General features: G+C 42.9%; 2 protein-coding genes across 10 annotated transcripts in view; one reads left to right on the forward strand and one right to left on the reverse strand.

Moving 5' to 3' along the window:
* Positions 1-3,679: 3,679 nt before the first annotated feature.
* Positions 3,680-14,962, forward strand: RNF146 (ring finger protein 146). Of its 3 annotated transcripts, none has more exons than XM_032101628.1 (3): positions 3,680-3,775; positions 9,510-9,666; positions 13,184-14,962. In XM_032101628.1, exon 3 carries the CDS (start codon positions 13,185-13,187, stop codon positions 14,241-14,243), a length of 1,059 nt encoding a protein of 352 aa, XP_031957519.1. In that variant the 5' UTR covers positions 3,680-3,775; positions 9,510-9,666; position 13,184; the 3' UTR covers positions 14,244-14,962. The 3 variants fall into 3 exon arrangements, with proteins under 3 accessions (XP_031957519.1, XP_031957521.1, XP_031957520.1); XM_032101629.1 differs by lacking the exon at positions 3,680-3,775 and adding an exon at positions 4,019-4,396; XM_032101630.1 differs by lacking the exon at positions 9,510-9,666 and having other exon boundaries at positions 3,745-3,775.
* A 1,091-nt stretch (positions 14,963-16,053) lies between these two features.
* Positions 16,054-24,004, reverse strand: part of ECHDC1 (ethylmalonyl-CoA decarboxylase 1) — a 45,015-nt gene continuing 37,064 nt past the window's right edge. For all 7 annotated transcript variants that reach the window (XM_032101620.1, XM_032101621.1, XM_032101623.1 and 4 more), the window contains one exon: positions 16,054-20,238. In XM_032101620.1, coding sequence (XP_031957511.1) covers positions 19,833-20,238 — 406 coding nt within the window. In that variant the 3' untranslated portion in view covers positions 16,054-19,832. The remainder of the gene's footprint in view (positions 20,239-24,004) is intronic.

Here is a 24,004-nt window from a genome sequence, read left to right on the forward strand (position 1 = left end):
CAGCTTAGAGGAAAAGGAATTCAGGGCTTGATAAGCAACAGGGGATTCATGAAAAGAATGTGCCACTCAAGCGAAATCAAGATTTGTTTTTAGTACATTTACACATTGTAACTCAATTCTCAGCCCCTCTCTGGCTCCCTGCATGGAAGAGACAAGTGCAGTGCACTGCCAACTTTACACCATCTCTGGTCTTTACATGTGGAATGGGCATGATACCACACATCATCCACTCCTTTGCTGATAGTTTACCTTGCAGCAGCTCTGAGGTTCTCCACACCAACTTCTCAAATTGCTTCAATATAAACTGACTCAAAACCACAGCAGAAGGAAACTGCTTTTCTCCCCTCTGACCTCAGCTGCACCAAGTGCAGCAGGGATTGAGCTCTTGATGAATATAAGACATTGGCACATCTGCAAAGGTTTGCATAGTATCACACAGATTTGAAGAAGCAGAAAAAAATGCTTTATAAATAGAAACACTGACATATGGATTAATAGTTCTCCACCATCACAGCATCAGCAAAATATTAATGGTGGGACTATAGACTCTTAGCAGAGGAAGTGGTGTCTTTTAAGACTTAGTCTGACAAATCTTTACTTTTCAAACCACTATATTAATTAATAATTTGGTTGTGATCAAAAGACAAATTTCACAGTGATGACACTGTAGACAACAATAAAAATACACAAGGAGAAACATAGCAGACAACAGAAATGTAAAGCAAATAGATGTAGAAAAGAAACAATTGAGGTGGCTTCAGTTATAACAGACAGGTACAAAGTAACAGCCCTAAAGAAAGCCATCAGTGGAATGGATAGGTTGTGTCCATGCCAAAAACAGAAACACAAAAAAAGATGTTAAAACAATATCCGTTCTGACTGAAATAAGAGCTGGTAATAAGGATTGATAACCATGTAGGGAACATTTCAGAAGGTATATTATTAGAACTGGTCCCCTTATTGCAATCCATTCAACTAGATACCTACATGATCCTTATTCCCTTAGTCTAGTAAGGTGCAATGCATTTAATTCTTTGTTACTATCTTTGGCACTGTCTGATATTCCTTTGATTGCCATGCTTGCTCCATAACTCATGGAGTGTAAAATAAAATCTCTCATTCACAAGCACATTTTCTCAGTCCATCTGCAGCTGCAGCGAAACTTACAAGCCTATCCATACACCGCCACAGACTTCTTTTTTACTAAGTACAGTCTTCCAAGGTGTTGCCTTTCTTACAGAGCTGCATGAAGTCAGAGTAGCTTTGCTTGAACTCTTTAGATCCCTTAAGAGCACAAGCCTGCTTTCTTTTTTTAGGTCAGATTCTAACAGAAACCGACAGGAACTTGGCCTCAATAGCTTCCACAGGATCAAGGTCTGGTTCAGAAAAGGATTAAGGCTATTGTTGCTGAGTACACACTGCCGGTAACAGACCTTTCCTTTACCCTAACCTCTATTCTTTGACTCAGCCTCACACAGAATTATCTAAATAGAACATAGATTACCATGTAAATGCTTGTCTTTGGATGCAAACATGACACATTTATTAAAACCAGTGCTAATTTTGGGTTGGCTTTTCTAGACTTTTAGAAAATAATAAGCGATTTAACCAAATGCATTTCTTTTAGTATTCCTGATTACACTTCGAATTTAGTATTTTTAGAGCTTTCATCTCTTATGTTTTCTGAAGCTTGTGATTTCCAGGGGTTTAAAAATCAAAAAGAGCAGCCAGACAGTAGCTGTAGTTCTAACAAGTCCTTGGCTAGACATTTTGCACTTTAGTCATGTTGAAATATTCAGTTTTCCATTTAGGTGCAATGAGTACCTGGACACACAGCCCCTCTCTTCCCATCTAAATGAATACCATTCCAGCCTAAATGATGTGTGGATTATTGTTTCCCATCCTAGTTTATTAAAAAATAAATACAGCAGGCTTCTCAATTGACAACAGCAGTTGGCAAAGGTCTCCTCCCTGCACCTCATCTACGGGAGCAGCTCAGCTTTGGGACAGTCTGACCCCCTGCAGTTACATCTGGGTCTTGCCGAGGTCCATCTCTGCCTGTGGGTGACCACCAAAGCAGCCAAACCTCCTCAGCCACACAAACACAGCCGGGCAATGCCCAGCAGCATGAGGCACAGGCCTGACTGTCAAGCCACCTAAATTTTCAGGCAAAAAATGAGCTGCAGTTTCCCTGAGCTGCAGAATATGCTCCTGGAAAGGCCAACAACTGTTCGTGCCTCCTGCTGAATCCACTGTCTGGTCTCACTGCGGGGAACAGGGGCAACTGCAACCTGCCTTCACATTTATCAAGCATGACAGAGCTGTGATAATTCATCTCCCCCAGCACTGCCATCAGGCACTTGAAGAATGAATCCCAAGGAAGCATGCCTGTCTACTTTTTCTGGTCAGAAAGCTCCACGGAATACATACACTGAGGCTCCCACCACTTCCAGACCTTTCATTCCTGGTACATTTGGCTTGTATTGCAAGGTTTTCGTAGTGGCGGGGGCTTCGGGAGGGGGCTACAGTGAGAAGCTCCCAGAAGGCTGCCCTGTGTCTGACATAGCCAATGCCAGACAGCTCCAAGATGGACCCACTGCTGGCCAAGGCTCAGCCTGTCGGTGACAGTGGTAGTGCCTCTGGGATAAAGATTTAAGAAGGGGGAAATGTCTGCACAACAACAACTTCAGCTGAAGAGTGGAATGTGAGTAAGTGAGAGCAACTCTGCAGACACCAAGGTCAGCAAAGAAGGAGGAGGAGGTGCTCCATGCACCAGAGCAGAGATTCCCCTGCAGGCCCTGGTGCAGACCATGGTGCGGCAGCTGTGCCCCTGCAGCCCATGGAGGTCCATGGGGGAGCAGAGATCCACCAGCAGCCCCTGGAGGACCCCACGGCAGAGCAGGTGGGTGCCCATAGGAGGCCCTGCCCCTCTGTCAGCCTGCGCTGGAACGGGCTCCTGGCAGGATCTGTGGATCTGTGGAGAGAGGAGCCCACACCAGAGCAGGTTTGCTGGCAGGACTTGTGACCCCGTGGGGGACACCCGCAGGGTGTTCCTGAAGGACTGCGGCCCAAAACTCAGAAGTGGAAAGCCAGGAATCAGCCCGGAAAAAAGGGAAGGCAAGGATGGTGTTTTTAATATTTGGGTTTATTTGTCATGATCCTACTCTGATTTGATTGGTACTAAATTAATTTCCCCACGTCAAGATTCTTTTGCCCTTGACGGCAATCGGTGAGTGATCTCGTCCTGTCCTGATGTCGACCCACGAGCCTTTCGTTATACTCCCCCTTCCCTGCCAAGCTGCGGAGGGCAGTGCCAGGGCGCCTTTAGAGGGCACCTGGAGTCTAGCCAGGGTCAGCCCGCCACAAGGAGGCACGACTTGGGCAGGGGCTCCGAGGGGGCGGGCAGGGGGCCTCAGCCGAGAGGCGGGGCCCTCCCGAGCGCCTGGCAGGTTCCCCCGCAGGGCACCCGCCGTGCACTGCCCCTTTCCCCCGGGGCCGCCCGAGCCGCGCGGGGCCGCCGCGACAGCGCCGCGACAGCGCCGCGGGACCGGGGCGGGGCCGCCCGCCGGCATCACGCGCGCGGCCCCGCCCCCGCGGCGAGCTGGGCCCGCCCCGGCCCCGCCGCGGTGGCGTCACAGTGGCGCGTTCGGCCGTCCCGGCCCGCGCGTGACGTCGGCGCGTCCCGCGGTCCCGGCGGCGGGGCCGGAGGGAGCGGCAGGTGGCGGCGGGCGGAGCGGGGCCGAGCGGAGCTGAGCCGAGCGGAGCGGCCCGGCGGGTGAGTCCCCGCGCCGCCGCGGGTGGGCACGAGCCGGAGCGGTCGGGGAGAGGCGGTGGCAGCGGTGGCCTCGGCCACCAAAGGCCTCTCCGACAGCGCCCCCTACGCGGCCGCCCGGGGCCGGGGCGGCGCTGCCTCCCCTCGCCCCTCCGCTGCCGGCGGGCCGCGGAGGGAGCTGGAGCGGGCGCCGTGGTCTCCCCGCGCGGGTGAGAGCTCTGAACAAAAGGCCGGCCGAGCTGGGCTGAACCGAACGAGGGGCGGCCGCCGGGCGGCCAGAGCCCTGCCCGGTATTGTTTTAGCGGAGGGGAGGGTGGAGGGTGTCGCCCGCCGCCGCCCCGCCCGCGGGGTCACGTGCTGAGTGTCGGGGCCGCGGCGGTGGAGCCCTGCCCGGGAGCCCTTCCCCAGGCCCCCCACGGAGAGGGAGAGACGGGACGGCTGGCAAAGCTTCCCGGCCCTTCCTGCCGGGCCCCGCTGCCGGGCACCGCGGAGCCGTGTCCCTGCAGGAGGCGGCGCCCCGCGCCGGTGCGGAGCAAGGTGCGCGCAGAGTGCCGGACCGGACCCGGACCCGGACTTAGGCTGGACTCGATGATCCCGAAGGTCTTTCCCAATCTGGTCGATTCTGTGAGTCGGGGGTTTCGTTGTGCTGGGCAGTAAAATAGGTCAGGAGCATTAGCCGTGGCGGCGTCGCGCGTGGCGGAATCCCCTGGCCGAGCCGGCGCAGCGCTCTAATTCCCAGGGCGATGTGCAGCGCTTCAATGTGTGGCTTCGCCCCTGCGGATGTCAGCGCTGTGCCCAGCCGGCCTCGGGCACTGCCGCCGGCGACCTGAGCGGAGCCGCACGGGCGGTCACGGGAGCGCAGCGCGGAGCACCCAGGCAGAAGCAACTAAGTGTTCCCAGTGGAAGTGCTTTTGTTTCTCTGTGCTTGACGGCCTCGGCTCAAGTGTTTGCACTGCATCCTTTCTGAATGTTAAAAGGGGACGTGAAATGTGAAAACGGGTCCCGCTGTTGGTGCGGTGCATGTTGCCTCCACTGAAAAATTGTTGTAAAATATTAACTAAATATGAGGTTTTTGTACGAACAAGACGATTGGAATGGTAAAATAGTTAAACTGAAATTGTGGGAGGTTTAATCTTAGTACAGCTTTTCAGTGATATGCCTGAGAAATGCTGTAGGTTTTGTTACTGGTGTGTAATATGCAGCTACATATTAACAATTACAAGGAGGAGTAGGGAGCAGAGCTTTAAAATGTTTCGCTTCTGTCAGGTTTGTAATACTAAAAATCCAATCCTCTTTTTGTTAGCTGCTGCCTCTGGACGGTGGGCTACTTAAAAATAGATTCTGAAGCATCTCTAAAAATGCGGTACCAAAAATTACAGTGTGTAATAGTATTGAAGACATGGTGAAATCTGAATCTTCGTTTGGTAATTTTGAATAAGTCTTAAATATTGAATGTTTCTTGCAAGAACTTGCTATATAGTCTTGTGTGGTTAATACTGTAGTTTCTGTCCAAGAGTATTGAAGTGCCAATTGTTTAAATTGCTATAATGCAAAATCTGTAGTGAGTGAAAGAAAAAGTTTGTTCTTGTTTCCTTCAAAATACATTGTATCAATGTAGATGTAACTGAGTTGTCATTTATTTAAAGAGCTGGAACTGCAGTATTTTCATAGTCTATTGAATAGTGGGCCCCTGGAAAAGCCTTCATATTGAAATTGATTTTTTTTTCCTCTCTTCTGTGCATGTTAATCAAGTGTGTGTGTGTATATATATATATATATATATACACACACGAAGATATATATATATATATATACACACACGAAGATGTCCCTGTACTTATTGCAGTTTCTGAAGCACTGGTAACTTAAGATGAACCGAACTTCATTCTTTGCACACTTTTGATTTGAGAGAGAAATTAACATTTTTCTTTGTTAAATAGATTGAAATAGGATATATGCTCAAAATTCAAGATTAGTACTCCAATTGTAGCATAGGGAACAACCTCATTTTCAATAGATGTAACATTTTAATACTGAAATGGCTGACTGTTCTGATCTTGACTCTTCTATGATTCAGTTCCAAATGTACACATAAATGTTGGGTGTTTATTAGTGTGAAATAGCCAACGATAAGGAATGACAGGCAACTTGAAGTCTCATCACAATCAGCAATTCCTGAGAATATTCTAAGTTTAAGAAACAGATACAAAAAAGTAGGCAAGCACAGGAAACAGGTTATTTATCTGTTGTGCTATCCAGTGCCAGGGACAGTTTTAAACATACCTGATAAGACTCAGTACCTTGAGCTGGTAGTGTATTGACAACAGCAGACCATCAGACAGGAGAGTGATTTTTCCTGTTAAATAAAACAGCCACCTTCTTTCTTCCCCCACTGTCTGGCTCATGGCGACTTGTGGGGAAGGGCAGAATTTGGGGGATCTTTTCCTCCTCCTCTCTCCCCCCCCCCCCCCCCACCCCCCCCCCCCCCCCCCCCCCCCCCCCCCCCCCCCCCCCCCCCCCCCCCCCCCCCCCCCCCCCCCCCCCCCCCCCCCCCCCCCCCCCCCCCCCCCCCCCCCCCCCCCCCCCCCCCCCCCCCCCCCCCAGCTGAGTTACAAATAAGGGAGCTTGATGGAAAAAAAACCCAAATATTTAATTACAGAAGAGCATTTATTCTTGTGAATTAATACTGTAACTGCTGAGTTTTCAAGGGGATAAATGATGAATTTGTAATAGCTATTTTAGAATAATATGTATGGAGTTGTAGAATTCATGAGATTTTATCATTTGAAGTAGGATTCAGATAATAGTCTTTGGCTGGTGTGAGTTGAATTCGCCAATGTTTTGCACTTGTTTGTTTTTAAAAAGCTAAGATTTTACTTATGGAGGAAGCTTAAAACTGTAGGTAACTCTTCGTCAATGTACAGGAGCTGGCTTTCTAAATATGTTTGCTTCTGGTTTTGGTTTGGGTGCGTTTTTTGTTTGTTTGTTGGGTTTTTTTTTGTAATTGTTGTTTCCCCAAAGAAGTAAGGGTGGAAGAATTGTGCTGGATGTGATAATTTACTGGGTCTCATGGTTTAATGAGCACAGTTGACTGAGCTGACAAGAAATCTTGGCCTAGTAAAAGCTTAACATTTTTCTTAAGGAGAACCTGAAGTCATTTTGGGAGATAGGTCTGGTAAGAAGTCCATGACTTCAAAATCCTAAATTATGAAAGAAGTGGACATGACTTCTCCCAGTAAGCATCCTGAGAGACTTTTGGGGACAAAGAGAACTGTTCTATGCTGGCTGAGTCTCAGTTTGGATGTTGCCCAGTTTGAATTCTTGTTCCTGATCAGCGACACTGTCCTTCTGTCTGTTCCACCTTTAAAGTTTCAAAATCAATGTGTGATGCAGGGGTTTAGGAAGGGATGGATACCTGCAGGTTGCTGCAGATAGGGTAACTCCTCATACTACAGGAAGAAGAGAAAATTAATTGCTAAGTATAGAACAGCTTTTACCCAGGTGACTTCAAAGGAGGAGTCATCATCCAAAAAGGGGTGCTTGTGTAACCACAAGTGTCTGTTAGTCTGTTCAGTAGAATTTTCAAGACTGGCTTATTAAATAAATAACAATGCCATGAAATGTAGAGGTTACCTGAAGTCAGTGTGTGAACTAGTTCTTTTCAAGAGCTTTGGAGAAATTGGAAATTTGCATTACCACAATCCTGTAATTATGCCTTCCTTGGATTCTTCTAGGTATAATTACATACCTTGAATATGTGCATGCATTTTTATTTCTTAAGTAATCTCCCAGAACTGACCCAGCCTTTTTCTGCCATCTCCACATAGCATTTGGTTTTATGATGTGCTACTTCTAGTAGTGGATTGTGAGAGGTAGTAGATAAAAGACTTCAGGTGATACCTATTGAAGTAACAGAAAGCAGCTATGAAGATAAAGGACTGAACACCACACCCAGAGCATCAAGCTTGTTGCAGCTGTCTCTTTGATCATAGAAAACATAGTATCGTGTCTCTGGATTAGTAGAGCCACAATTCTAATGCGATTGCAGCTGGTGGTTTCAGATTGATGTGTGAAGAAAGGAAAGCTGCTAGAACTATGAGGGGAGAAAAGGTGTGGATAGGCTTGTTAATTTTTGCATTTTTCTTTTGGAGTTCATTCTAAAAATAGCTGCAGGGAATGTTACATGGAGCTTAGCTATAAAGAAAATAACATACTTGAATAATGCTTCATGCACTAAAGTCAACTGAACACTCTGATATTATTAATGATAAATGTTTGCTCATTTGATGAAGGACTATAGCACAGAATACTGTAATGCTGCATATTCTTTCAGGGACTTATCACTCCTTGACTTCACTCAGCTCTTACATGTCTGCTCTGCACTGTGTTTATGCTGAAATGATTCTTTCCTTGAACATATTGAAATCAAAGAGGTGACGTTCTCAGATCTGCTTCAAATCATTCCTATGTATAATGTTTTGCAGCAACTGGAAACTGTAGTTCAAAATGTTTAAGAATCGTCCAGAAAGCTGCAGACCAGAAGGAGGATGTGACTCTGTGGCTCATCAGTCTTTTTACAGAGGATTCACTGAAGGTGGTTCTCTTAGGTCAAGACCTTCCTGTTTAGGGTGTGAGAGTGCAAGAGTGATGGTCTCCCTTCCCTTTCTGAGTTTGCAGATTCCTACTTCCCTACTGTAGGAACTTTTTATGTATTTGTTAAGCACTTAGTGATTATTATGTATTTGTGAAATGACTTGGCTCAGATTCTGGTTGGTGGCATTCACCAAATGTATTGTGACTGACATTATCTGCTAGCTTGGTAACACTGCCTCTGCAGTGTGGAGGCTGAGTTGCATCCTTGTCCTCTTTTTTAGAGGTCATATGCACTCTTTCCATTGTTGAACCTTGGAGCCCATCAGAGCATTTTAAAGAAATAGAGGAAGGTCCTAATTAATTTTTGTTGTTGTTTGTTTACCTTGTTAAGTATCAAATGTAGGTCATAGAGTTTCTTTATAAGCTGGTATGAGGATGTACATATGTGGATTTATAAAGAAGAAAGTGCTGAATGGTTCTGAGGTTCATTCATTTAATGAATGCAATGATCTCTGTAAAAGAGGACAAGGATTCAAGGCTCTGAGCCTCGAAATATAAAGAGGCAGATTTCTACTTGAAATATGGAGAAGACCTGGGGGAAATTGGCTATTCACGTGCGCTGTTTTTTCCTCAAGTGTCTGATACTAGTCCGTGTCAGGACAAGACATATGGCTGGACGGTCCTTTGGAATGGTGTAATACAGATAGTTTTATAAACAGCTTTAGGAAGCCATTGTGACTTTTTAAAATTTCTAAATATAAGGGATCATTTATTAGAGGTTAAAATTGTATAAACATAACATGCTCGCAACTTTGGTCTTGTTTCTCCTTTTGTGTTACTCCTTTTGTGAGGTTACTGTATGGAAATGAGCAATTAACTTACTATCGTCAAAAATAATTGCCTTTTATAATGCTTAAAAAAAGATGATTTGTTTAAGCCAGACATCAAAATAAAAACTGTGGGTCAAAATTGATGGTTGCAAAAAATGAAGCAGAAATCCAATGGTAGTTTTATTGAAAATAGCCTGCATTGAGTAAATAAAAGCATAGTATTTTCCTTTCTGTAACAGAACCGTGGCACTGTACTTTGCTTGCTCGTACCTCTGGATAACATTGTAATGGTGGTATTATTTGCTTTCTGTTAGTTTGCAGAGAAGCTGAAACGCTGTAGTGTACCACTGAGCAGGACAAGTCAGGAATGAGCCAGCCTTGGGAAGGAGGACCTGCCATCCTAGCTGGAGACATCTGAAGAGAGGACATTTCAGTCTTGTGGCATGCTTCAGTAGAAATTATTCAGAAAAAGTAAGCTGTTGTTTTGTTAATGAACTTAAACATGTCAGCTCCTTGATGGACTGCTTAGTTGCAGTTAGAATTTCACCTGGAATTTGAAGTGATTTTGTGTGGATTTACTTTTTCTTCCATTAAATTCCAAGAAGGCCTGGGGTCTTTCCATGTAGTTGTTACACATCACCTCTTCCATACTTCATGTATTGATGAAGGCCCCATAGCTTAGAAATTAAACTTATTATTTAATATTAAAAACGAAAACCACAAGAAGTGGGATCTGGCAAGATTTTGGACTAATTCCTTCTGAGTTTTAGGCTGTGTTTATGCTAAAATGCAGAGTTCAGGTTCTTATTGCTCCCTTATTTACACCTGAATTAAGGATCTAAATACTTCAAATAAAATTATTTTTAGAATTTTTCCTTGAGTTTAATTAATTTGTAGTCAGTAGTCAAGAATATGATTTTCCATGATGCTAGGAGTGTCTTAAAGGGAACCCAATCCTCCAAAAAATAGAGCTTTCCTGTTTGATAACAGTTCTGATATAAAGCCTGTTTTGACTGAACCTTAATTTCAGGAAAAATACTGTGTGGTCAGTTTTTTTTAATTCTTAATAGCATGAAGTTGCAGTACAAGTGCTTCCACAGCCATAACGTAGCAGAACAGCAGCCCAAGATGTTTGTCCTCAGTTCTGAAGGATTACCTCTTCAGTAAAAACCTACGTACGTGTACATCCTCCTACCAGCTTATAAACAAACTCTGACCTAGATTTGGTATTAAAAAGGTTAATTAGCATCATGCTTTAAAAACAAGAAGTGAGACAGTGTCAGTGTAGTTGATAGAAATCTTCAAGTGCATAATTGTCCTGCATTCTGAGCACATGCAACTGCAGTTGTGCTTATCTTAGAAGAGTTTTATGTTCCTGGGTAGCACTTCTAGTGATAAGGGTTTGCTCTTCCAGCTCTATTCATTTTATACATAACATTTTCCTTAGAGTCATTAAAACTCAAAAAAGAATTTCAAGAAAAGGCATTTACTCCTTTTCATATCCTGCATTATTATCTTGATCTAGTAAGAAATTACAGATCCCTCAAATAAATGGGCGACCTACTGAGCACAGTTCAAATGTTAGCATTTTTTTGCTTCCAGAAAACATGTAACACCTTTTAATTCTTCTTTTAGTTTGCCTCAGGGTAAACTCTCTTTAGTTTAGCTTACAGTATCAGAATTTAGTTTGTCAAAGTGCATTGCCTTTTTCATCCCTGCATTGCATTTTAATCACCTCCAAAATCTTAATTATGATACGTGACTTGTGTAAAAGTTACTTACCTACAGGTTGTTCTAATCTTGTATTTGACTCTGGAAAGGATAACTTTATAAAGGATATTCAGGGAAAAGCATCCTTTTTTAAAACTGTAGCACGGAAGTAGAAATCTCTGCTGCTGTGCCTTTTTGCACTGTAGTATCTCAATGTGGGGGCACTTGAAAATTAAGATCTTTTACCTCAGCCATGGTTAGCACAAATTAATCAATAAATGGATTTCTCTTTTAGCTCTTCTGTTGTGAAGTGATGGCTGGGTTGTGTTTGTGGGTATTCTGAAATATTCTCTCCTTTTTCTAGTAAGTTTCTTGGTGTAAACTGTGACATTTGCTGTAAAAATCTGTTGCAAAATACAGCCTCAGAAGTATGAGGCTTCCAAAAAGCAACTTGTTCACAACATTGTTAGAATGGATCTCACAGATGTGTGCTGTGCAGTAAAAACACAGTTACCAGCTGGTAGGTAATGCTGTGTCTGTATCTGGCATGCTGATTTAAGAACTGTTAGCAGATTTGTCATTAATCTCAGGAAAAAGAAACTCAGATACAAAACTGAAACATAGGTGGATACAATTACATATTACTTCAGGAAAAAGCATTTGAGCTGTAGAGCTTTTAAAAGAATTACTTGATTAAAAAAAGGATTAAAGGGGAATTGGTCTTTCAAGAGGAAATTATAGTGATAGAAGGGAACAGACAGCATAGAGAAAAATATTTTAAGTAAACAGCACATGATCTTTTTTTGTAAAGATAAATACAGATACTGAACCTTCCCCCCCCCCAGCAGATATTTATAAGATTTTTAAAGCAGTGGAGGCTTTTACAGTAACACTAGGCATTTTCTCTTGAAAATTTTGTTAGAAATGTGTATAACACTAGAACAGGCTGTCCAGGCAGCCTGTGGTATCTCCATCCTTGCAGGTTTCAGAAAAACGCACCTAGACAGTGATCAGCCACAGCTGATCTAATCTAGTATTATTGTTGGTGCCATGTGGAGCAGGAAACTGGACTAGGTGACCTTTAAAGGTCCCTTTTGACCCACGTGCTTGTGGTAGTTTTGCAGGAAGTATTCCTAGCTGTCTGTACAACAAAGACTACTTTCACTGAAAGGCTGTTTTGTTGAATATCAGTCTTGAACTTCCTTGGGGATTTTAATTGGAAAAAGGCACCTTTTCAGGTCCCATTCCCCAAAGCCATTCTTCTCCCTCATTTGGTATCTGGTGTTTGGGTTTGATTGTTAATAAATAAAAGGAAAATTACCATGAAAGAGGCCGTGAAAGATTGCCGTGGCAAAAATGTAGTTGAGAAGGCATTTGCATATTTAGGCTAGAATTTTTCAAATACTTAAATCTTACACAATGCCAAAGTGATGCAGTTTTGCATTCCCCATTCCCTCACAGTTACAAAATCATCTTTAATAACAGAAATAAGATATGGCCAGAGAAAGTAAAGGCAATGACTTCACAAGCCAGTCAAGTCAGAGTTGTGTGTCTTCTGCAATACACTGCTGCTTCTGCTGGTCTGCAGTGATTCCTTTCGAGAGGCACTTGCATATATCAGGGGGTTCACTTAATGTTTAAGAAAAAGGAATCCAAGGTATCTTTTGAAAAGGCCACCTCCATTTTCAGATCTGGTTATTTCTGCAGCCCTGTGGTTGTTCTGAGCTCAGTTTGAGGGATAGTGTACATCCCTTAGTGCATGGGAACTAAGGAACAGAGTGGGGGAATTCTTCAGCTGGGTGCTGCTGTCAGGCATATTTTCTACTGTGTAAACCTAGTCTGAGATGCTGTTCAGGCAGTCCCTTAATCAAGCAGACAATCACCTGTAGTCTGAAGAGGGATTGTTTAAGTTCAATTCACAGCCACGTCACCTGTTGTGGAAAGAACCATCGTTTCTTTCAATTTCCTGAGGAGGCACCAAAATAACTGGTTGGCTGAAGGTTCATTAATCAACACTACTTCAGAGAATGAACAGAGGAAATAACAAAATTTATTTTCTAACTTGGGATGTTAACATGCTGAAAATTAAACAGGTAAAATATTGGTGATTAGCAAAAGAAATTTTCCCAGTTGATTTAGTCTGTCACCTCAGGAAACAGTAACTTACCTTAATTTGAGGTAAACATCTCATTCCATGGATGTTGAGGTGAAATGTAATGCGAGGTGCTAGTTTAAGTTGACACAATAAACTGATTTAAATTTCTTTGATCCTCTGCAGGATGGCTGGCTGTGGTGAAATAGATCATTCAATCAACATGCTTCCCACAAATAGGAAGACAAATGAGTCATGTACCAATGCAGCACCTTCCCTGCAAGTCCCTGAATGTGCTATCTGTCTGCAAACATGTGTCCATCCCGTAAGTCTGCCCTGTAAACATGTTTTCTGCTATCTGTGTGTGAAGGGAGCTTCTTGGCTTGGGAAACGATGTGCGCTCTGCCGGCAAGAGATTCCCGAGGATTTTCTTGACAAGCCAACCTTATTGTCACCCGAAGAACTCAAAGCAGCAAGCAGAGGCAATGGAGAATATGCTTGGTACTATGAAGGTAGAAATGGCTGGTGGCAGTATGATGAACGTACCAGCAGAGAGCTGGAAGATGCCTTTTCCAAGGGTAAAAAGAGCACTGAAATGCTAATTGCTGGTTTTTTATACGTAGCAGACCTTGAAAATATGGTTCAGTATAGGAGAAATGAGCATGGACGTCGCAGAAAAATCAAACGGGACATAATAGATATACCAAAGAAGGGAGTGGCTGGGCTGAGGCTGGACTGTGACAGCAACAGTGTCAACCTGGCACGAGAGAGCTCCGCTGACGGTGCGGACAGCACACTGACTCCAGGGGCTGCAGCTGTGCAGCCTCTAGCATCCATTTCCGTGAGGCCCCTGCCAGCACTAGATGGTCAGCTTGTGAGTCCTTCAACGCCATCACCCGATGCAAGCAACTCTTTAGAGAACTCTTTTGCCCACTTGCAAATAAATGGAGACAGTATGGCTGAAAGGAGTCACAGGGTAGAGGGAGAAGAAGACCATGAATCATCATCTTCTGGTAGGGTGCCAGCCCCCGACACCTCTGTTGAGGAGACCGAATCGGATGCCAGCAGTGACAGTGAGGATGTGTCTGCCCACCTTCAGCAACGCCCATCCTCTGGTCAGCAGAGACACTTGAATGCCAGTGCAAGCCAGCCAGGAGCAGACAGACCAGGGGCAGGGGGTGGGGTGGCAAACACAAGTGTAAGATCTAGAAGGCCAGATGGACAGTGCACAGTCACTGAAGTTTAAATCTAGAGCCATGTGAAAAAAAATACTCAGTTGTAATTTTGTGTAAATTTTCTGTCCACATTGGCATTGCACTCAAACCTAGCAGCGTGTTTGGTGGGAGGGTGGGGTGAAGGGGGGAAACAGATTTGGCCTGTTTTAACTTAAGTCTCTTAACATGTCTCAGCTGGAAGACTGTTTAACTCTAGGAAACTGGGTTGTCCTGTTAATGGTTTGAAAGCTGTTTAGCAATGCCCAGTTTTCTTGAAAATGTCTTGTGTTTATTTTGTAGCATTTTCCCCTTGAAGATACTCTATCCTTTTTTGGCCAATGTATATCTGCTGTACAACTTGAATTGTCTTCATTCTCTTGACTGTTGCATTAAGTGTCTTACTACTTTCTGCATGGATTGATGTATGAAAAGAACACTAAAGCAATGTGGAATCAGGCAAGGTGTTGGGTGTGAGCAGGATGCTTAATTTAATGTGAGAAAATAGATGTGAGTTTGGAGTTAAAATGTGTTTTTATTAGACAAGAGCAATCATTTACCTTTTTTCAATGGTAATGTAAAAATGCTGTTAACTTGTGTTGCAAATCCTTACCTTTACACTCTCCATGGCTTTTTCACTGGCTTTGCCATCTAGTCCTTGTAGTTTTGTTTTTGGAGATCTTTCTTGATCTGTCTCGTTTTTGTTACAGAATTTATAATTTAATAAAACTACATTTTATCAGTAACAATCTCAGATATGTTTCCAGTTTAATTGAACTTCACTGAAGGAATTTCAAAGAAAATTCTCATAAAACAGCTTACGGTGTTTACCAAAAGGGAGGACTAGTTCTGAGTGGCATCCTGAAGTTCTTGCATCGCTGACTGGCTGTCTCTCAAATACAACACAGTAGGATTATCATCTTTTACTGAAAAATCATGAGTTGCAAGCTTTAGTACACAGACATCTGAAGAGCTGATTAACTCACTTCACTGTTGATGGCAGGCAGAAGTATCAGCCTTATTTTAACAGCAGAAATGTTGAAATAAAAGAGTGTAAGTTATCAAAGTTGACCCTATAACAAAGGACATGAACATTAAGGACTATAGTGCTGTTTATCTGTTCATAGCAAAACTGGTGGCAGCACAGAAAGGGTACTGTTGTATTAGCAATGTAGGAGCTGCATTTCTACAGACTTCTGAATCTTAGAAGCCAGATCTTAAGAAACACAGCTTGTCTTTTCTGTCCCTGGCAGGTGTTTGACATTTTTTCAGCTTGAGAAATGGCATTAGTTGATTCTAGACTCAGTCTTCAAACTAAAGCTAATTAAACTCCAATGCTTAGTATATATATCCCAGAATAGAAAGGGACAGTAGCTGATACATAGGTACTACTGATCTTAAGACAGAAGTTGCTTTAGGCAAACAACCATTTGAAGGGAATTAAAGGGCTGATTTTTAAAAAGGGTAGATTTAAACTTTTATAATGTTCTGACTGTAATGATGGATGACATGCCTGATCTTGGACAAAGCTGTGCCCCCTCCTCTGCCCGCAGGTGAGATCAGTGGGTCAGGAAAGTGCAGACAAGATTAGGATGAAATAAGGAAGATTTCCTTCATTCTCAGCTAGGAAGAGATGCTCTTGATCACAGGTTTTCACTATCATCTTCCAGTCCCATAAGGAAATAAGCCAATTACATGGACTTCAGAAGGAAACTGGATGGAATGCTTTTTTCTGTTAGTTGCTAGCTGTCTTATTTCTCTGATTTGAGTTAGTATCCAGTGGCTCTAACCAAAGTCTGACTTATTGAAGGCTTTTGCAGCACAAAGAAAGAACACTTCAGCTACGTGCACACACTTTACTTTAAGTGAGAGTATGGGTTGAAAAAAAGCAAGAAACAAAATAGAGGAACATGACTCACTATATACTTAATTTAAGGATTTGCAGCCCAAACAACCCACAAATAATTCTATCAGTGGTTATCTTTGGGATTTTTGACCCAAGTAGAGAGTTCAGCCCCACACCTGTGATGCTGCTTTTGGCTTCTGCTGGGTGACTGCAGCTGTGAAACACTAAAATTAGTTAAAGTGAGGCTGGTGAGAGCTTAATAGCCAGTCGTCAGAGTGGCAAATGCACTCCCCAGATCAAGCTAGGGAAAAGTAGTAACCGATAATTCCCATCTTATATTTAAACCATTACTTTCAGTAGGAAATGTGTTCTCTGCCTATTTTAGCAAAGCCACAGCCACACTGCATTATGTGGTTGGCTGTAATTACATGCACTATGTGATTTTTGACTTGTACAGCATAGCCAGAGAAATGCACAGTGGAGCAGAAGGGAAAATGAAAAAGGAAATTTAAAAACTATAAAATCTACAGCATCTCATGATTTCCAGAACAGATAACCACAGATACAGGAATCCTATTTCATGGCTACAAAAGATATAAATCAGATAGTGAACCAAGCATTCTGCAAGAACACCTTGCTTATCTAGATTGATCATTTGGTAAATATATTTCTATCAGCAGCAAGTAAGATAGAAGCATCTGTATTGCTAAAAGTGATCTCCAGTATCCAACCTTTACAAGCTTGGTACAGAATCCACACCCCTATTAAACCCTTGGGTTGTCCCAGTACACAGGAAAAACAAGACAGACATTTCACAATGCAATAGGAAACTTAGTTTGCTGAGGAGGAAGCTGGCAAACTAGCCCCTAGGAAGTAAAAATGCTGGCATGCTATTTAATTAGGAGACTGGGACTATCACTTTGGATGTTTCTAATTTATTTTGCTCATTTAGTGCTTGTTTGTCTTTAAGCCATTTCAGAAGGGAAAAAAAACCCCTGAGATGAAGCTTGGCATCTTTAATAATTGTAAAGGAAATACAAACACTTACCAACTGCTGGTTAAAGGTATTTGTCACTTTCAGATGATAAGAAAGTATTTTGTGAAATAAAGCATTTAGTTTTCAACTGGGTAAAATGGGATTCCATTTCATCTCAGTCTGGAACTCTCATCCTAGCATTCATGGTAATTTAGTTGGGCTGGTTTCTGTATGAAGGACTCATCTTCCTTTTAGAAGAAAATAAACCAGAGAATATGGTATTAGACTGCTAACCTGTAGTGATCTTCAGAATGTCCTGTACCTGTGTTTGGTATATTTATGATACCAACAAAATGGGTTTCCGTAACTGTTTGTAAAACTGTTCTGAATGTGTCTTGGTCTGTACTAGTTAATTACTTGTCCTGTTTTCTTAGAAGCAGACACTGGCCTTTGATACAAATCAGAGAGGGTGGCTGGGGAAATACATTTGCTGAAATGAGAAGCTCGTTGTCTAGAAATCAAAATGGGAAGAGATGCCCCATAGGTGTAGTTACCATTCACTTACTGCCAGCACAAATCTGGTTCAAAATGTGAAAGAAACCAGATTCTGCCTTTGTCCTACAATATCCTCCCTTTCAAATTTCTATTACCCAGTACACAGAATACACTTACAAGCCTAATACACTAAAGAAAAAAGATTCAAGGGTCTTGCTCAGGTTCTAAGCAATTTTCACACCAATTTTAAAAACAGTAACAGTATTAGTAATAGCACATTAATTCTTGCTAAAAGCAAAGACATAACCAGCTGTCCTTTAAAACACATTTTTTTCACTCGTAACAACATGATGTGCTATTGCTTCAAAAAGCTGCGTGAGTATGGACTGGAGTGTACCTTGAAGGTTCAGTGATGCTGCAGTCTGGAATCCCTCATGAGTCTTGAGAAACTTCATGAAAAGCAGAACAGCTTCACTACTAAACAGTCAAGTGCTGGCTGACTATACTAAAACATAGGCACTTGTGAAGTAACGGGTTTGAAGTTCTTTAGGGCATGGGAAATAATCTAGCTACATGGGAGTGACAACTGAGCTACTGGATTAAAAGGAGCAGGGGGAGGAAAGGCACAAACCAAAACACTACTCTCTTCCTCATGTTCTCATTCCTGTCTCTTCTCTAACCTGAAAGTAAAAATTGAACTTTATTTTTTGGGGAAGAGAGATTTGAAATCTTCCTCCATTAGTGCTTCAGATATAAAGGCAAAGGTGCAGGATCAACAGGGTGGAGGCAAGTTCCTTCTCTGAAATGCCAACTCAAAACATCCCTTTCTTCAGGATTTCTTTTGGTTGCTCCAGGCTATATTCATTGCTGTGAAAACCATACAGTAAAACATCCCTAGCAGATCACAGAATCTGCTCGAAACCTACAGAATCTTAACAGGCAATCCAAGCCTAATTCCCAACATCGATTTGTCCCCAAGTCCTCAAACACATGTAGTTACCTCGCTGTCTAAAACTCAGGAGTCCTGCCACACTTGTAGAAATCATAACATGGATTTCCATCCAAGATACTGCCTTCTTTTCTTAAGGGAGCTTGTTCCATGATCTAGAACTACTTATGCCTCGTCAGAGCAAGAATGCACGACAGTGGCACACAGCCCAGAGCTTCCTTCTTTACATGCCCCCACAGGGTACTTAGGTCCTTGGCTCAGATCTCAGTTCCTGCTGGATTTAGAGACAAGTGCATCCTAACCAACAGTACAGGAAACTCTCAGTCACAGATATATCTGTATGGTTTTGCTCTCACAGATGCTTATTTTTAAAGCAGGCGCTCTGTGTCAGTTTCTAATATCTAAAGGGAAAACTTTCCCCACTGAGTTATCCAATTACTTGCATAGTCACTGGCATGAAGTGGAGACTGAGTTCCAAATCTTCTAGTCAGCCCAAACACACCCTACCAGCAAAAATGCATTGAAGAAAGACATAGACATATCCACACACATCTTACCAGAATGCTGAAGTACTCACATCACCCAGTCACTTAAGGACAAGCCCTTTTGGGGCATGATACATCATGGCCTTCCAAGATTTCAGCTAGATTCTGTGTGAAGAACCAGGCCAGCAGCTTTGCACAGGTACAGGATATGGGAATGTGCAGATGCATGTGTAGGTAGTTGATTCCTTGAGCAGTGAGAAGACACCAAAATACATTTAAAAACCTGAATCAGTGTCAGTGAATGAGTGCTAGAAGCTTCTCACTAACTTAAGGCTTCTCCTGTAAAAGCACCATTAAAATTGAAGTATCCAAGGATATTTTCTCAGCAATTATATGAAGAACTAGAAATGAAAAAATAAAAGCTATCCTCTCACTAGTTATCATCTTTTCCAAGCTGCTTAAAGACACTGGTTGGGAAGCTCATATTTTGCAGCTTTAGATGCACCTGTTCTGCAAATGAATAAACCTCATAACTTTCAAGTAATTAATATCCATACCAGTTAAAAAACCAAAATTAACACCAAATAAAATAATCTTCAGCCTCGTTTCAAATGAATTATAGTTCTATTTTCAGCATAGTATTTACCTTTACATACTAATTTCACTAATCTCCATTCAGTGGGTGATTAAGACAGTAGAGAATCTGCCCGGGATTTCTCTGTGGTTGCACACCAAATACGCCTGCCTGACCTAAATGGCAGGAATGTTAAGGCCATTTTAAATGGACAAGTCCTTAAATGATTCCGTTTAATGGCTGCTTTACTGAAAGCTTTGTTTGCAAAAAGGTCAAGCCCATTCCTCATGCATAAACCATCATTTTTGTTTTGGTCTTCTATCCAATGCCTGCAAATTGGCAGGCCCACCCCACACAGTTCCAAAAATGTCCTTCTCTGTTCTTAGGGCAGCTTCCAGTGGGAGCTCTCTTCCTGCTGTCACCACCTTTTTCACAGCCCGAATCACAGTGGTCGGACCCTCTGTGTACTGATTCAGCCAGGCCCGGGCTTCTCCCAACGCCGTGGTTTCGTCTGAGGACGGCAGCGTCTCCTCGGAGAGCCCCAGGCGCAGAGCTCTCTCGGGGTCCACCCGGGCAGCCCCGCCCAGCAGCTGCAGGGCTGCCCCGCTGCCCACGATCCGCACCAGCCGGGCAGCTCCTCCCCAGCCGGGCACCAGGCCCATGTGCTTGTGGACAAACCGAATTTCACTTCCAGGTGTCATCAACCTGTCAATGAAGAACAAACACAGAGGTCAATCCATGTATCGACTTTCGTTTTCAGCTCAACGGTCCTCGATTTTCTATTTTCTCCTCCCTTCTGCTTCCAAAGGCTGATACAACTTGACAGCATGCTCATTACAGCCAGAGCTGGAGTATCTTAATTTTTACATCACATGGTGCCATAACTGCAGCTTTTGGCCCTTCTCAAAATTAGATACATAGGCAGCTACAAGTAAAGATGCTCAGTGCCCATACTGATACTTTTAGTCAGTTCTAAAAGTGTTGAAAACAGAACTGCAGACAGAGGACATGTTACATTTATTCCCAGTGAGACACTGCCTTGCAAAGGGTGTTGGGTAAAACCCAAACAAACTAATGTGCAAAACATTTCTCAAGAGGATGGATTGTGGTCTTAGTACTGATGTGAAGTGGGGAGGTTCTGTCAGCACGGTGGTGATTACAGCACAGGTGGTGCTTTTTCATTCCATATTTTAGAGATCCATGTGAGTTTGATTTCTAACTGCTCATTACAGCGAGGGAAATCGGGATGGATGCTCAACTTATGGCTCACAATGCACAATAGAATTGCTTTTTATTTATGCTTGCAGTGTGTAATAGAATTGCTCCCCTCTACAAGATAAGTAACATTCCTCTTTCCAAAGATTTCACATCTTTCTTTTCTATGCTTCTTTTCTACAGCTTCTCACCCCCTTTACTTAAGAACTCACCCTAGGGCTCATTAAGCTATCTCCTTGGAGGAGCTCTGCTGCTGCAGCAGATTATTCTGTCTTCACACAGTGGTCACACTGACACACGTTAGGTTAGTGGAAAAAACCACTAGAAATAGAAACACATAGAAAAAATGTACAGAAACAGACCAGTACTTGCTCTTTCTCAAGGTGATATTCTGCAGTGTGGTTGCTTGCTGCTGATTGTAAGGCAAAGGATGGAAAATACACTTGTGAAGTAGATTAACTTCTACTTCAAGCACTAATTGGCTTTTTGAAGACAAATCTTGGGATACTGAGGTCTACACACAAGTCTGTTTCCTAACAATGCAGTTTTCCATAGTGAAAATACCAAGGTGAACAGCTTTGAAAGGGGAAAGGAAAAATCTTTAAAAATGCAACTACTTCTAAGAACTCACTGTTCTCACATCTGCTTAGTTATTGTTAATTGTAAGTTTGCTTGGTTGCTTTATTCTTAACCAGAGCACCATCAGCATTCATGCCACACTGTACAGCATCAGAATTGAAGAGCTTACGCTTTATCCCAGATCCAGCACAATGCACAAAAGCAACAGCTGACGGACCAGATTGCATGAAAGCCTTTCTGTAGAGATAGCAGAGGAAGGTTGTGTGACAAAAGGAAGAAAGCAGAGTATTGCAGGGGAGGAAAGGCTTTAAGCTAATATTATCAAGTGCTTCCCAGACCCAGCAAATCCCAGGGAGTTCAGGTCTCTTCTCTCAAAAGAATGACTCTGCAAGTATTCCAAAACTCCTTTACTGGCTCAGTTTACTCTGCAATTTGCTCACACCCAGTGTCCCACTGGAAAAGCAATAATGAAAACATTATTACGGGTTTAATTCTAGCTGTACTGAGTGATGTGAGGCACTAGAAAAGAAAGGGTTATAGGCAGCTGTGCATCTGATGCTAGACAACCCGTAGGCAGTCTCACAGGACAGCCACCACAGGTCAGGGAGGCCATGTTGCCCTTGTATATTGAATCTGAGATTGTTTCAGACAATGTTTAGTATGTGGGAAGGGCTCTGTTTCCCTGCAATGTCTTTACCTCCCTCAGAGAAAATGGAACCAAATACAATTAAAGGAAAATAAACCACTGACCGCTTAACTCACAGAGAGACTGTGAGGCTGCAGCTTCCAGAACCTCACTGGGATTCACCTCTTCCCACAATGCTCCTTTGAACAAGCCTCACAGAAAATACTGAGCTAAGTGGCAGTCAGTGGAAGGTGTAACTGCAGTATTGGACTGCTTTCAGGCTTAAGAAAGGTATCTATGGTTTTTCAGACTTTTCAACTATGAAGTCACACCATTTCTTACAGAAACCACCCATCATACTCTCTTTTAGATTCATCACTCACTTGCAGTCCCTGTGCCCAGGAAGCAATGGAGACCTGAGCTCATGTCTGAAGAGGCAGAAGCAGCTGGCAAGCCAGCCTGGGATCAGCCTCTGAATGCTCCCAGCTGCAGCCTTGCATACATATTTCCCTTTTTATTGTATGAAAGGAATTGAGTCCACCTTCTGAGACATGACAGATCTGATCTCCCATTAAAAGAATTTTTGTAAGAAAAGCACATCAAGCATTACTTAACATAAAGAGGCAGACATCAAAAAGCTGGAAAGACCAAAGTACTATTCCTAAACTGTTTATACCTTATTCACCTAGTACTGGCCCTGCCTGAGAGAGAGTAGTAGATGAATACAAAATTAACCCTGCCGGTCTTGTCTTTCACGTCAAAGGAATTAAAATCTGGGTCCCCTGTATCCCAGGGGAAGGTCATATACTAGACTCCTACATATATGCCTTCCCTGCCCTAATAAAGAAAATCTGTTGCATGACAATACCGAAAAAAAAAAAATTATTCAATGTAATTAATGTACAAAGTGACAGAAGACCTTATAGTAAGCAGGGGAACATCCCTCAGAAATGTGAAGGGTAGCAAAATCCTCAAAATTTAAATTGGAAATAAGAGGTTAAGGTAATATAAGCCTCAACGTGCATCTGAAACCTTCTTTGAAACCATTTTATTTCCATGTTACAAACACTACAGCCCCCCCACGAAGAAAGCACAGCCACCATGGGCCACATCCAATTTTGTGTTAGTCATCTAAAGCAAACGAGCTACAGCAAATGTTCCTGCTGTACATTTTAAAATGTTCTCAGCTGCACTAAATGTTACAAATCCTCCCCCTTTGATCTGAGGATTCCTTCATTCTGTCACATCTCATTGTACCCACAAACAACTGACTGTCACATTGCATCTCATCACATCACTGGCAATGCACGTGAGAAGAAACCTTGTTACTAACATTGCAGCCTAGCAAATCCCAGCCTTGTAAAGGTACACTTGCTCCCCAAAGGCAGCACTTTCTGTGAGCTAACAGCTATGCTTTCCTTTGCTAAAGTATTTCCCAGCTACTTGAAGCCAGAGCATATACAATAAAAGCTGAAAATGCAAATAAAAATATACTTTCTCAATTTTTCATACCTGCTTATTATAAATACTAATGTTACTGAGCTGCTCCAACGGATGTAATCAGTTCCTTGATAGAACTAAGATTATATTAAGATCTGTGCTGGCCCTTACCTAATCATTTCCTGGACTTCAAGGTTTGAGTTATAGTCAGCATTCTGACAAGGCAAAGATACTAATCAAGTTTACTAGGGAGGGACAGATACCACCCTCTATTTTATGCATTTTAAAAGATCCTACAACTATGCTTTTGAAACCCATTATAGGAAAAAAAGACACCTAAAACAATACATGTGTTGTCAGCAACCTGGATTTTGTTCCCGTTCCCAGTGTCACATAAGGACACAGCTCCTGACTTCTGATCTTCCCCTTTTAGTTGGCGTGAGACTGGCACACCATGGAGGGAGGCAGCCAGCATCATGCAGTGCTGCAGCACCTGGTTCCCAGCTATGGCTGTACCAAGAGAGGGCAGCCAGAACTGCAGGAGATGACTTTTACCTCCCCCACAAATACTTTGGCATCCTGCTCTCAAACCATCAATATTAATATAAATAA

The sequence above is a fragment of the Corvus moneduloides genome, chromosome 3 (genome assembly GCF_009650955.1).
Source record: "Corvus moneduloides isolate bCorMon1 chromosome 3, bCorMon1.pri, whole genome shotgun sequence".
Lineage (NCBI taxonomy): Eukaryota > Metazoa > Chordata > Aves > Passeriformes > Corvidae > Corvus > Corvus moneduloides.

What these genes read in the sequence shown, in the direction of transcription:
- RNF146 (XM_032101628.1), top strand. Translation starts at nt 13,185, where the DNA reads ATGGCTGGCTGTGGTGAAATAGATCATTCAATCAACATGCTTCCCACA.